We start from the raw sequence: 14,513 nt of genomic DNA, 5'->3' as shown, positions 1-14,513 counted from the left end.
ATTAATAAATGGACTAAGCCGAAAATGTAACGAATGAAGGCCCTGAAGAATTAAATTTGATCAATTTTATAGTACTGAATCTGCAGAAGTAATCACCTGCCGCAACACTGTTCATTGCATACTGCGCTGCTGCTCAACAGATCTGACTTACTCAAATTGGCCAGATCACTTTCCAAAAATCATCCAATTCCAGTTTGCGCTGCTGGTTTACCATACCCATGGGGGGAAACTGGGTTACATGTCCAAAAAGTATCTCTCACTCATATATATATATATATATATATATATGTGTGTGTGTATGAGCAATTCCAGCGTTGTGGAGACATTTGCAGTAAAAATCTTAAAATAAATTTACGTTGAAAGTTTGTTAACATTGTATTGAAACATCTGTTTATTTTTTGTTCCAAGACAACAGACCACAGAGTTATGGAGTCAAAACAATCAATCTGTAAACATGTTTTATATTTTAAATGATGGAAATAAACATGGATGTGACAATGTGAGCTTACAGTATACAACATATTTGTAAAAATCATGTGAATCAAAAGAGAAGAGTCAGCTCACTATAGAATAAACATGATCGAGTTTATTTAATTCGACATTTTTTAGTATTTAAGAGAAAAAAAGCTCTGTTACGGATGTGACAGATGTGAAATTGGCACTCGTTTGACTTTGAAAACATTGAGACATTTTTAAGTATTTTTAAACTATTACATTTGATTTACCAAAGTATTTTTAAAAATACTTGCTTACACAAACAAAAACAAAAAAAGTAACTGCTTCAATGTTTTGACAATTTTTTTTTTATGGCAAGGTTGACATTTGCACGGAATTGCTCATATATATATATATATATATATATATATATATATATATATATATATATATATATATATATATATATATATATGAGCAATAACACACTCGTAGCAGTGTGATATGGCTGTATATCAGCACTGGCGGGAGGCGTGCGTTGTGCCTTGGTGCACCCACCAGTGCCGATATACAGCCATATGGCACTGCTACGAGTGTGATATTGCGTTTATACAACAGTTTGACGGCATAATTGTGTATATAAGAACAAAATCAAACATGGAGAGTCTCAAAACTGCTTTTGTATGAGGAACTACTTTCTTCCGCCTTGGATTCAAATCATAAGCTGACAGTTAAACAGCTGAGCAAGCATCTTTTAAACTGTAGATCTGGAGTGTCTGTAGCTTTTTGCTGGCTGTATGTGGGCGGAGTAATACACAAACTGTAAGAGGCTGTAGAAGATCTGATATTGCAGAACATCGCACGGCTATCAGCCAATCAGATTTGAGAACCAGACAGAACTGTTGTATATATATATATATATATATATATATATATATATATATATATAAGGTTGATATTATGCCTATACATTTTTAAGATCATTAAATTTCAAACTTCCTAACACTGAAGCAGAATGGGACAAACACAACCTCTTAAGGCCCAAGGTGTTTTTGTTACCTGCATTTTTTTATTTCTCTTTGCTGTTTGGGCTTATTGGAGCCTTATTAGAATAAAAATGTAAGTGTCATCTTTTGATATGATGTACTTTTAGAGAAAAATGATGTCCATACATGTGGACTTGTGGTCAATTTACATAAAACACTTTTTCCTGACTGTTTTTTTTAAATGCATTATTAGCATAGAATTTTTTTCTTTGTGAATTTGCTTTGACTATCAGAAAGTAAAAGCAAAAATGTTTTCCCCCCCAATTTGTACAGTCAAAGTAGTGTTTGGGTATAAAAATGAAAGTATATGACAGTATAAAAAGCATTCAAAGGAACAATATTCTAACCACGAGCAATACCCATTAAAGATGACCCAGAACTTCTTCCTTCTACAATGGAAAGTGTCTTCAGCAGATGGAAAAAGACTGGTTTAAAGATAATTAATCAACTTTTTGATGGGGAGACCTTATTATCCTTTTCTCAAATATCTAACAGATTTACACTGAAATCTTACAAACCATAAGCAATGGGACATAATTAAAAGATCTTAAACAAACAGAAAAATATTTTATAGATATTACTGAACACGGTCTGCTTACTAAAAGATCATGTAGCCCATTTACATAGAAAATAGATGCAGGATAAATCTGACGACTCTTATTACGTCAAAAGAAATTGGGAATTAGAGTTAAACACTATAATAGAGGATGAAATGTGGGAACAGATATGCTCAAATTGTCACAAGGGTAAAAGCAGTCAAATATGGCAGCAGTTCGACTGGAAGATGAAGATGAGGTTATTGAGTGCCATTAGTGGTCGCCAGATTCAACAGTTCTACACAATTAATCACAATGCTGGAGGGATTGTGGAGAACTGGACTACTGTATGTTCACATACTTTGGGAATGTCCAAAAATACAAGTGTGTTGGCAGGAGGCTAATAGGGAGATTAGGAAAAATTTTAGGATATGACATACCAATGCACCCAGTTTTTATGGCTTCCCCCTGATCAGTTCAGTAAGTCTCACCTATTTGCACTACACATATTATTAATAACAGCTAGGAAAATTACAGTGAACTGGATGAAGACCCGCCAACCTACTTTAACAGAATGGACACAGAGGTTGAAATAGAGATATATATATATATATATAAGAAAATGACTGCAGATTTGCAGCTGAAATCAGACTTTTTCAACAGACCTGGGCATTAACCAAAACATACTTACTTGATCTTTGAAAGGCTGCCAGGGGCTTTGTCTTTGTCATAGTTATTGCCTATATATTGGAGTGTATTTATTTATTTGTTTACCCCCCTTTTTTTTTTTTTTTTTTTTAATAATTTTTTTTATTAATTTATTTATTCTTTAAGCTGTCACTATTATTTATCCATTATAATTTATATCTATTATTATTTTCTTTCTAATTGTTTTCTTTTTTGTGATACTATACAAATAACATTTACTTAGAATGTTTACAATGTTTATAAAAACTTAATAAAAATAAAATCAAAACAAAATAAAAAACAGATCCAAAAAAAAAAAAAAAAAAAAGTTGCAGAATGACACTATGTCTGTAACAAAATATTAAACGGTATTTTAAATAGCCACTTGAGAGCTAAAATATGCTGTCCGCATATTTATCCACCCTAGGAGGATAAAGTTTTCACCATTATGGAAAGTGAATAAATACAATAGAAGACAAATATAAAACAAACTGTGCTTTAAGCATCTTCCCTGTAAAAATTTTACTTGGATTTGTTTCTTATGAGCTACAAAAGTGCTTCGGTCAAGAGCCTCAAGTGATTTTGTCCTTGTCTTTTGTCGTTTAATATTCGTAAAACCTTTTGCTTGGCAGCACTGCTGCTCCATCTTTAAAAATGTGGACGCACCAACCAAAATTTAGTCGCACTCACCAAGAATTATGTGCACCGTCACTACGAGTTTTGTATTAACAGATTTACTGCATTTAAAATCATCCTGGCCATTAAATGAGAGAACAAATAGAACATCTCACACTTTAAATGTGTAGATTCAGTGGCAAACACCATTACCTGAAAACACAGACTTTACAGTGAAAGGCTTTAGGAATCTTATCCACTCTTCGAAGTGTCTCATTATTCAGATGTGTCATTATTTATAACTTTAGGTGGTTTCTAAAGCAAAATCAGTAGTTGTTTTCATTCTTTTATCTTTAGTGCTTTACATTTTCGCGGCTGCAGCTCCCCATCACCTGAAGGCATTGACTGAATGATTAACCGCTGATATTAACCAATCCAGTGGCGTTCAGTTCTAGAGCAGTGGGCCAATCAGAAGAGCTTGAAGGTGGGGGCAAGCATTGCAGGATTTGTTTACTGTACATTCAGTTTTAAACGATTCCTGAGCGCTGCGGTTCACGTATTAAGTGCAAAGATGCATTCTTCGCAAATCTGCGCATCCGGTAAACGTTTCGCAGTGAAAACAGTCCGCACGGCAGCAATTTTATGCACTCGCAAAAGTGCTCCCAAATATATTTTGAGGTCGCATATATAAAACTGAGTGCACATGCAACCAAAACAGTCACAATTACGAGACTATTCCAAAGATTTCTGAAGAGCACCAAAAAAAATTTAGAAATAAAAAAACTGAAGAAACTTGAATGACTTCAAACACCTTCCACTTCTTTGTTAAACAAATTTTATTAGTCATTTCATCTTGCATATATTCATATTCATATAGTTATTTCTGAAAAAATAACCTCAGCACGTAAGAAACTAAACAAAAGATCTCAAACATAAGAAATATATACATGTTCACGTCGTTGTCGTATAGATATCTCTTCATTTGTTTTATAAACGCTGTAGATAACTCTTTTGAAAAAACACGAAAAAATATAGAAAATCGTCGATAAATTACAAACAAATGTAAAAATACACCCATCCGTAGCATATATAGAGATCTAAACCCCACCCACCCCAAATCAAACCACTGAATATTCATGAAGCTGGAGGAACGTCACAACACACTGTAAAGAGTGAAAACAAACATTGTTACACCTAAAATACTTTCCAACTTAAATTAATCACTGAAAAACAGCAAAAATTAAGTTGAAGAAACTTGACGCATGTTGGTGTAACGATTTTAAATTAATTCATTTTTTTTTCTCAGTGTACAGTCTCAGCCACACATCCTAAAGTTCATTTAATACAATCTTTAAACTACATTACGAAGCTATAGTTCAGACATAACTGGCCATTAAAGGGTGGGTAAAGGACCTTTAGCATCTAGCATATGTTGTGAGGCATTCTGGGAGATTCAAAAGGCCTGGTAAATAAAGTGCAGCACAACTGGACGGGACAAAACACAGAGGGGAAAATAGTGATGTCCAACGTCTTTGTATCTTCTCGACTAGCCTCCATCCCAGCACAATAAAACACTGCCACTGCAGTCAGAGAAGATGAGGTAACATTCAGAGTCCTGAAGCGCAGAAAACAAAGTGCAATTCTCACTCTAGCATCTCTTTCGATCCATGATTTATGACCTGTGGATCGTGTAAAACTAACAACGCATTAAATTCAACATGACTCTCCTTGCTGGAAAGCTAATCAGAGTGTCTCTGTAAAGGTCACATGTGCAAAGACATCGAGCAGTTGATAAAAACATCTTATGCCTTCACAGACATGCACAGTCCTCCAATCAATCAATCAGATCTTATTAGTTCAGAGGAACTGGCCGATTGAAAACATACAACATCGATCCTCAGCCTGACTCCTGACGGCACTAGGCATGGGTTTAAACATTGTCTGGTTTCTCCAGAGTTTGGCTCAATGTGTTTATGCTGGTTTAGCTTCAGAATTGTCTTTCCAGTATAAAGCAACCTCTTAATCATTAGCTCGAAAGCACAAGACCCACATTCATTCAGAGAACATGCAATACAATAACCAGAAATCCTCACTGAGGTGTGACCGAACTAGCCCGAAGTGGCTACTTCCAGAGCATTATATATCAAAACAAAACATCCCAAAATCCCTTTTAAGCATCTAGACTAGGGGTGTCCAAACTTGGTCCTGGAGGGCCGGTGTCCAGAAGAGTTTAGCTTCAATATGCTTCAACACACCAGCCAGTTTCTAGTCTATCTAGTAAGAGATTGATTAGATGGATCAGGTGTGTTTGATTACGGTTGGAGCGAAACTCTCCAGGACACTGGCCCTTCAGGACCGAGTTTGGACACCCTTGTACTAGATATACTAGAACAGGGGTGTCCAAACTCGGTCCTGAAGGGCCAGTGTCCTGGAGAGTTTCGCTCCAACCCTAATCAAACACACCTGAAACAGCTAATTAAGCTCTTTCTAGGTGAACTAGAAACTTCCAGGGGGTGTGTTGAAGGAAGTTGGAGCTAAACTATGCAGGACACAGGCCCTTCAGGACAGAGTTTGGACACCCCTGTACTAGAAACTTCCTGGCTGATGTGTTGAAGCAAGCTGGGGATAAACTTTCCAGGACACCAGTCCTCCAGGACCAAGTTTGGACACCCCTGACCTAGACTCCTGTGAGAATATTTGCTTTTTTCCCCCCATAATATGATTTAAAAAGAACTAATCAAAGCAGACCAACACTTGAGCGAAGGACGCCCCACTCAAGTGACTCATTACTGAAAACAACAAACAGAAAAAAAAGAAAAAAAAAACAACAACTGTGCAACAGGAGGCTGGTTACTCCGAGAGATCGGACATGAGAACTGGAAAGTAACAATCACAGGTAATACTCAATCTGGGGATAATACTCTTGATTAGTCATGGTTGAAATGTTCCAGCATTGGGATCTCTTCAACTCTGAGACTTTAGTTGGGCAAAACCATGGGTTGGAAAGCCTGGCTGGAACACTGAAGGTTGTATCCCAATCCTTCCAAGTGTGGTGGTTTATCCATGAGAGAAATTACACTGTTGCTCCCCTATGCTCCCAATGGCCCTGCTGAAGGTAGACTGAAGAATAGATTGAATTGTATATAGGGTAATTTGTGGATCTCTGCAACTCTGAGCCTTTAGTTGGACAACTCAAGGGGTCGGATGGAAAGCCTGTCTGGAATACTACAAGTTGTACCACAGTCCTTCCACAAATGGTGGTTTTATTCATGAAGGAAATGCTACTACTTTTAACCCAAAGATCTCAATGGCGTGACCTAGAGGTGAACTGGAGATTGGAATTGGGAATTAATTGGGGTAATCTGGGAGCTTTGGTCATTGGTGGGTCTGAAATTTAAATTGACCCACTAGTTGGAAAGCCAGGTCGAAATACTGTATGTTTTATCCCAGTGCTTCCACAAATGGTGGTTTATTCATGAAGGAAACTATCCACTATTGCTTCCAATGATCTCAACAGGCTGGCTTGGAGGATTGATTGAATAGGCTCTGGAATGGGCTCACTGGTGCAGTTTCGGTCATTAGTGGGTCTCTTTAAGACTTTAGTTTGCTGCCACCACCACAGGTTGGAAAACCTGGCTGGAATACTGCAGGTTGTATCCCAGACCTTCCACAAATGGTGGTTTTATTAATTCCACTACTTCTTCCAATGATCCCAACAGCCTGGCTTAGAGGTGAACTGAAGAACAAAAATGTACCTAATGGGGTCATTGATAAGTCTCTGCAGCTTTGCGACTTAAGTTGGCCAACACCACTTGTAGGAAATCCTGGCCAGAATACTGCATGTTGCATCTCACAAATGATGGTTTACCCATGAAGGAAATTCCACTATTTCTTCAAAATATCTTGATAGCCTGGCCTGGACGTGGACTGGAGATTGTATTGAATTGGCTCTAGAACTGGGTCATTGGAGGAACTTCGGTCATTGGTGGGTCTGTGCAACTTTAGGCTTTAGTTCGCCAACACCACAGGTTGGAAAGGCTGGGCGGAATATTGCAGGTTGTATCCCAGTCCTTCCACAAATGGTGATTTGTCCATGAATGAAATTCCACTGTTGCTTCCAATGATTCCGACGGCCTGACCTGGCGGTGGACTGGAGAACGGATCGAAGGAAGAGTGCGGAGCTGGGAATGGGGTCATCGATGGAACTTCAGCATCAAAGTAAAGGAGCCTCTGCGATGCAGGAAACACAAATTCTTTGGCAGTAGGAGACAGTTGGCTTGGGACTGGTCCAGTCAGACAGTGCATGGACAGGGAGAGGGGTTTGTGCTTGACCAGTCCTGGAGGGGAGATGGTGGTGGGGGAGCACGTGATCATCCTCTGCTGGGTTGCTACGATATTAATGCCAGAACTGGAGGAAACTCCAGGGTTTCCACACTTCTTCATCTTTGTGGAGCCAAATTTGGTGGCAGCGAAGCTGGCTGTGGTGAAGGTAATTGGCTGTGGTGTGGGCCTAGAGTTAGATGGAGGATAAACCAAGTTGGGTGGCGAAGGAGTGGAAGTGTTGGAGGAATGAGCGCTGGTGTTGGTGGGAGTGCTGGGAGTGCCATAACCGAACATCCCTGGACAAGATGAGGTAGAAATTGGACTTGGTGAACTGGAGAGCATAACTGGTGACACCTGGCCACCGATAGGTACAAACACCTGAGCTTCTGGGTTAAAGCCCAGACTCTTGACTTCCTCAAACTCTACATCTCCTTTGAGCACAACATCAGCTCTTTCAGCGTCACCTCCTAAACCTGGTGGATCTTCCATGTACAGGACTTTCACCACACCCTTCTCCCCAATCCTGTAGGACACTTCGAAAGGGTCTATCCAAATGCTGAGCTCTGGAGGAACATTGGCATGAACCTCCTCAGTGTCCAGACCACTTCTCCTGGCTGCCAGTTCCACCACAGGGTCCCTGGGAGCCCCCAGATAGAGGCAGCGGAAGGCAGAGCCACGCAGAGGAGCCTCTGGGTACCAGTGACCATCAAACCGGGACACTAGGATTCGCTCCAACTCCTCGCCAAATAGATCCGCCCTCCGCCGTGGGAGCTTGTTGTACAAATAGGACACGATGAAGTTCAACGCAACCTTCACCTCCAGGCGCATGATGAATTTGATTATGTATTAGAAGTTCCTTCAGTGATGCAGGCACCTACAGCCATCCAAACATCTTTTGCAAATATTAAGGTGAAAGTCTTTTAGTCTTAGCCTCTTAGCCTCAATGTTCATTTAAAAGCAAGGGCCTCTGATTTTTTTCTTGGATCGTTGCTCAAAAATTGCTTAAAAGTGATTGTCAGAGACCAATTGATCTTTAAAAATGTTCTGGAATCCCTCAGAATAGACCAGTTGCCTGAATCAGCACTGGCGTAAGCTGGGCAGCTGCTCTTTAAGTTCCAGTATCTTCACAGCATCTGGAAAGACAAAAAAAGACCAGTTAAAACAAATATAAATACTTGTATCACAGAACTGTTGAATGCTTGATATTGATTGGTTTGTGAACAGTCCAAGGTGTGCCATTATTTTAACATAAACACACAAAGTAGTTCCAGCAGGTTGAGCGCATTAAAGCTCCATATCACTCTGCTGAATGATTCGAGTTATTTCACAGCTACAACAGTCAAAAATCACATCAGAACACAACAGAAGGCTTTGGAGGAGATGTGTGAGAAACTAGTGCTACACACAGGACATGTTTGAAGACAAAACCACCTGACAAATAAAGTCTCAAATACAACATCTAAACTGGGAGAAATAGTGTATAAGAAGAATAATGTCAATTTAAAAAAAAATAATAATAAGTCACATATTCCTCACAAATCTCATTGACTGAATGGGCACGTGTGTTTGTTTCAGCAGATGCTGAGGCCAAGGTACCAATCCACGATTATCTTGTTGAAATCCCTCATCTGTCCTGCTGCCTAAAGCACTTAGGATTAAATGTGCTAAGAGAGGAAAAAATGAACACCAAATGTACTCGATCTATTCTACTGACACTAGCTGAAGTGAAAAAAAAAAAGTATGTTGTACACAGATTTTCATACTTTAGATAAAGTGCACACCATTTATATGCTAAAGACATGCACATAAAACTACTGTCATGTTAAAAATAACTTTAAGAAACATTAAATAAAAAAATTAAGAAAGTCAATGTATAGTAATGTAATGATAGATACACCTGAAAGAATATTATTAACTGCAAATCATTTGCACACTGTGTTAAATGATATAAATGACAAACCTCTGTAAAGCCCTGAATTTGGAAGCTTTGTCCTGTGTACTGCCAGTCAAAATGTTTTAATTTATTAAAATGTATGTGATTTATTTCCATAAATTAAAGAAAACAAATTGTATATTTTGTGAAAGACAGTGTTCATTTCCAAAAATATTTAAGGGGGGGGGGGGGGTGTAAAATAGTACACTCTTTCTGCCAGATGCCAAACTTGCCATCTTTGGATGATGTAGTGACGAGTGTTTCCCAAAACGCATAGTTTCTCTGTTGCAGATCCATTGCTTGAAACACGTTAGTTATAACGCAAAAAGCCCATAATGATGCTCTAAACGAGGCGGAGGAACTACTTCTTTATAGAAGAACCCCATCATTTCTTTGTGCAAATGATATTGTTTTACACAAACACGCATTTAAATAAAATCCAATATTAGTTTTGGTAAAAACCTGCACTCGCTTTCCGTATTAACTGAATTATATGTAAATGCCACAGAGTTTCCTTTACAAATATTATTGACAACATATCCTATTCTAAAACAAATCACTTACAAAAGCTAACACCTATTCTAATATCATATATAAATCATATGCATAAATAAATAATGAGGTGATTTATTATAAAATGAAATGTAATATTTATTGTGTATTAGGAAATTTAAAAAATCCTACTTTAATAATAATATTAATAATATGATGGTCATGAGGATGATAATAATAATTATAATTTTTATTATTATGCATTAGAAATGAAAAAAAAAATCACAATTTAATAATAATATTAATGATGATAAGGATGATTATTATTATTATTATTACTACTATTATTATTATTATTAATAATAATAATAATAATAATAATAATAATAATAATATTAAGTAGGGTATAGTTGTTTTTTTTTTTTTTTTTTTTCAAAAGTTGTAAAAGTCTACTTTTACAATTTGACACTTGTAAACCACAGCAGAATATTCTACCCAGCAGGCCCATGTCATATTCAGTACAGATGCTTAATAAATAACCCACTATAAATTAAAAGAATTAACGTTTGCTTTTTGTTTTCACAGGCTTTGGTAACATAAATTCTGCTTTTAAATAATAGGCCACCTATAGCTTTCACTTAAGCCTGTGTTCAAAATGACATCAATGTTTTTAAAGTGCACTGCGAAGGGAGCACAGTTGTAAACATGAAGATCGCTAAAACTGAACTGTAAAAATAGTTAAAGCAAATTACACCTAAGAGAGATGAGCTTAATGCTTTTTTACTTTTCATAATTCCAACTTTGAATGTAGGAATGTTCTAAATGAATAGGGCATAGGGGGGATAACTAAGAATAGAACACAGCCAGGAGTTATGTTTCTAACTACAGCTCCTGAGGTGTGGTTGCGAGTGCTCAAGTTTGCAACACAGTTTGCAAATGTTCGTTGGAGCGACGAATTTGGGAGACGGCAAATCAACAAACTATGCTTGTAATGATGGAACTTGCGACCTTAGTTGGCTAATGATGGTTTTGGGAAACGCACCCCAGAACTGGATTTCTGATATGATGTCTGTTATGCAAATGGATAGACTCAGATATTTATGGACTAGCTCCACGAGAAACATTTTGGCTACTTGGGGTCAATTTCTTGATTTGTTTGACAAATCAACATCTTAAGAACAATCCAGTGACCCCTCTGAGGTTCAAGCTATACACCCTCTTTAGTTTTGATTGTACGTTTTGTGACTATGATTTTTTTTTCTTCTTTTACATTACTTTTGTTTGTCTAAAGTACGAGCCAATGTTTGCTCTTGTTCTATATATATATATATATATATATATATATATATATATATATATATATATATATATATATATATATATATATGTATGTATGTGTGTGTATATATGTGTGTGTGTGTATATATATATGTGTGTGTGTGTGTGTGTGTGTGTGTGTGTGTGTATATATGAGCAATTTCGTGCAAATGTCAACCTTGCCATGAAAAAGATTTTCGTTTTTACCAAAATATGGAAACATATGGAAACACAAATATTTCTGGGTTTTTTGTTTAACCAAGTATTTTACAGTATTTTAAAAATACTCAAAAATGCATCTGTCAATGTTTTCAAACTATTCTATTTGATTTACCAAAGTCACACAAATGGTAATTTCATAATTTCACATGCGTCACATCCATAACAGAGAGATGTCACATCCATAACGACCCTTTTTCCTCAGAAATGTGAAAATATTAAATAAAATAAAACCAAGCAACTTTGTTTTATAGTGAGCCGACTCTAATCCTTTTGATTAGCATTATTTCTTTTGGGTTGTGCAGTTTAATTCACATAATTTCTACAAAGTGTGTTGTATACTGTAAACTCGCAAACTTTTTTTGTCACATCCATAACGCAAGCTTATTTTCCTCATTTAAAGTACAAAACACGTTTACAGATTGATATTTTTCTGCTCCCATAACTCTGTGGCTAGTTGCTCTAGAAAATATAATTAAATTTTTCAATATAATGTTAACATTTACTTTCTCTGTCAATTTATGTGTTGAGTTTTTACTGCAAATGTCACATCCATAACGCTGGAATTGCTCATTCATATATATATATATATATATATATATATATATATATATATATATATATATATATATATATATATATATATATATATATATATATAATATTATTAAAATAATAAAATAAAGTAATTAAAAAAACAACAACTTTAAAACACTTTTAACATCAGATTTTGGGTGGACAAAGTTTTGGATGCCCTGAATTTGGTACAAGAATACTGGTGAACTTAATTATCTACTAGTCTGTTATACTCGTTATTTTAATTAGACTGAAAGGGTCTTAAGGAAAAGTCTCGATCTCAAATAACCTGCATATTTGTGATTTAAAGAATGATTAATAGTAGTAAATACACCTCTTCTCAGCATGTCTGCAAAATGACATCTGCTGCCACAAAACAATAGTAACCAGGCGTTCATCCTTACTAAAGAGCTGATAAAATGGTGCTGTATAAGCGCGTTGAAAAACTGCAACTCCCAGCATGCAGCACGCCAGGGTGTTTGACGTCATCAGCACGCGTGTGAATGTTGATGTGACGCCCCCGCATCTTCAAAACACTGATAAGCTCGGTTAAAGCACTTTTAACAATTATATTGATTACAAACACCGCACTCGACATGTTTCTGCTTAAAACAGATCCTCGAGGAGTTTCAGCACAGATGACAACGGTCACACTGTCGGTAAATGTTATTAAAACGGTTGTTTTATTCAGTAACGCGCTCATAAACTGGCTCAGAAATAATAATAATAATAACAACAGCACTTTTAATAAATTAATCAGTCATTAACGAATTTAAAACACGATTTCAAAGCAAAAATTAGACAATTTTATTCTAGTTTAAACATTTATACTTAACCCGTGAATAGCGATGTTGTCTATAATAACTATTACACCTCTAATATCCCCTTGATATGGGCAGCTGCCACATTTAACGTGTTTACATTTACATTTGATATGATTCACTAAACCAATCTCGTGTCGACTTCAAACACTGATATCGTGCATTCAATGTCACTCAATGTCAAAGTTTATCAAAACAACCGCGAGAACGCGCCTGACAGGGGACAAACATGTTAATTAATTGCAGCAAACCAACTCATTCAGCAGACTGCCTGATTGTTCACACTCCTTAAAGAGCAAAATCACACACACTCACCACATATTTAGTAGATTCACAACATGTAAACTAAATCAGCTTCATAATCAGCTTATAATCACTCAGAATATAATGAATCGCCCGCCTTTATCTCGATCAGCTTCAATTATTAGTAACGGTGCTCCTGGAAACATCATCACGTGACCCAAACACTATCAGTGATGAGTGTTACATGACAACACAAACACAACTGATCAGCAAGTATGTGTGTGTGTGCGTGTGTGTGTTGGGGACTCCCTTGTAAAAAGGTTTTTCAACATGCAATCTAATATCTCAAGCAACAATTAAAACAAGAGGATCAATAACACCAATATGCATGATAAATTGCAGATATGTTGCACTTTTTCTGGACGATTCACAAAATGTCTAAAGCACAGAGTGTTCCTCGAGTAACTCCAGACATGAGCTTATAACTGTGCAGCAGCTCGGTTTACACACCGACAGCAGATATAATAATCAGCTTTTGCAAACATTTGGCCTGTTTGCGAGCCAAGGGCATCTGTGCGAACACATTTACCCCGAATTAAAACGCCAACACAGTGATTCAGCATGCTAATGCTCCATATATTATTAAACAGCTTCACATTATTGTATTATTTTATATTTGTTTTCTCTTCAAACACTCTAAAATGGACGACAGCTGACCAGTTTAAATATATAAACAACAATTATTAATGTGTTCATGCAGGACGCGTTCATCAAATGAATGTGGTTAATGTAATATGCATATAAATAATGTAAAATAAATACTCACAGATGCTAATGTTGTGTTTTTATCCTGTTTTTACGGTTTCCAGGTGAGTATCAGCAGTTTTGCGTGCTTGTGGCGTTTGGGAAGTCCTTCACGGAGAGCCGCTGCGGTGTGTTGCGTTTGACTGAAACGCACTTCACTCGCGATTTTATTTGTGTTTATTAGTTTATAATTCAGTGTTTAATTGGCGGCGTCCCCCGCTCCCGCACGCGCCCGTGGAAACTTCTGTGTTTGACAGGCTCGCGCATTTATATCGCGACGCGCGCGTGCTCCGCCCTCCACCGTGACGCGTTTTTTTCTTGCCGGATCTACTTTCTGATTAGATCTTGCGCATTAATTCAACACACCCAGAGCATATATTGAAGTGAAATTAGCTAAACTTCACAAACAAGCTTTATTGGCGTGGATGATGGTATTTAAGCACAAATTCTTCCCAAACATGTATAT

The 14,513-nt window shown here is 36.9% G+C and overlaps 2 protein-coding genes across 5 annotated transcripts in view; both read right to left on the bottom strand.

The window, feature by feature from the left end:
• Positions 1-14,513, bottom strand: part of plbd1a (phospholipase B domain containing 1a) — a 364,744-nt gene that overhangs the window by 121,148 nt on the left and 229,083 nt on the right. The gene's annotated exons all lie outside the window — the stretch shown is intronic.
• Positions 4,141-14,292, bottom strand: tob2 (transducer of ERBB2, 2). Of its 4 annotated transcripts, none has more exons than XM_073943919.1 (3): positions 14,070-14,292; positions 7,787-8,775; positions 4,141-5,524 (listed from the first exon to the last, which is right to left on the bottom strand). In XM_073943919.1, the coding sequence occupies exons 2-3, from the start codon at positions 8,468-8,470 to the stop codon at positions 5,498-5,500; spliced, it is 711 nt and encodes a 236-aa protein (XP_073800020.1). In that variant the 5' UTR covers positions 8,471-8,775; positions 14,070-14,292; the 3' UTR covers positions 4,141-5,497. The 4 variants fall into 4 exon arrangements, with proteins under 4 accessions (XP_073800020.1, XP_073800021.1, XP_005170840.1 ...); XM_073943920.1 differs by lacking the exon at positions 14,070-14,292 and adding an exon at positions 13,316-13,457; XM_005170783.6 differs by having other exon boundaries at positions 4,141-8,775.

This window comes from Danio rerio, chromosome 3 (genome assembly GCF_049306965.1).
Source record: "Danio rerio strain Tuebingen ecotype United States chromosome 3, GRCz12tu, whole genome shotgun sequence".
NCBI lineage: Eukaryota > Metazoa > Chordata > Actinopteri > Cypriniformes > Danionidae > Danio > Danio rerio.
The sequence above is the reverse complement of the archived record's forward strand: the minus strand, read 5'-3'. Positions and strand labels throughout refer to the sequence as shown.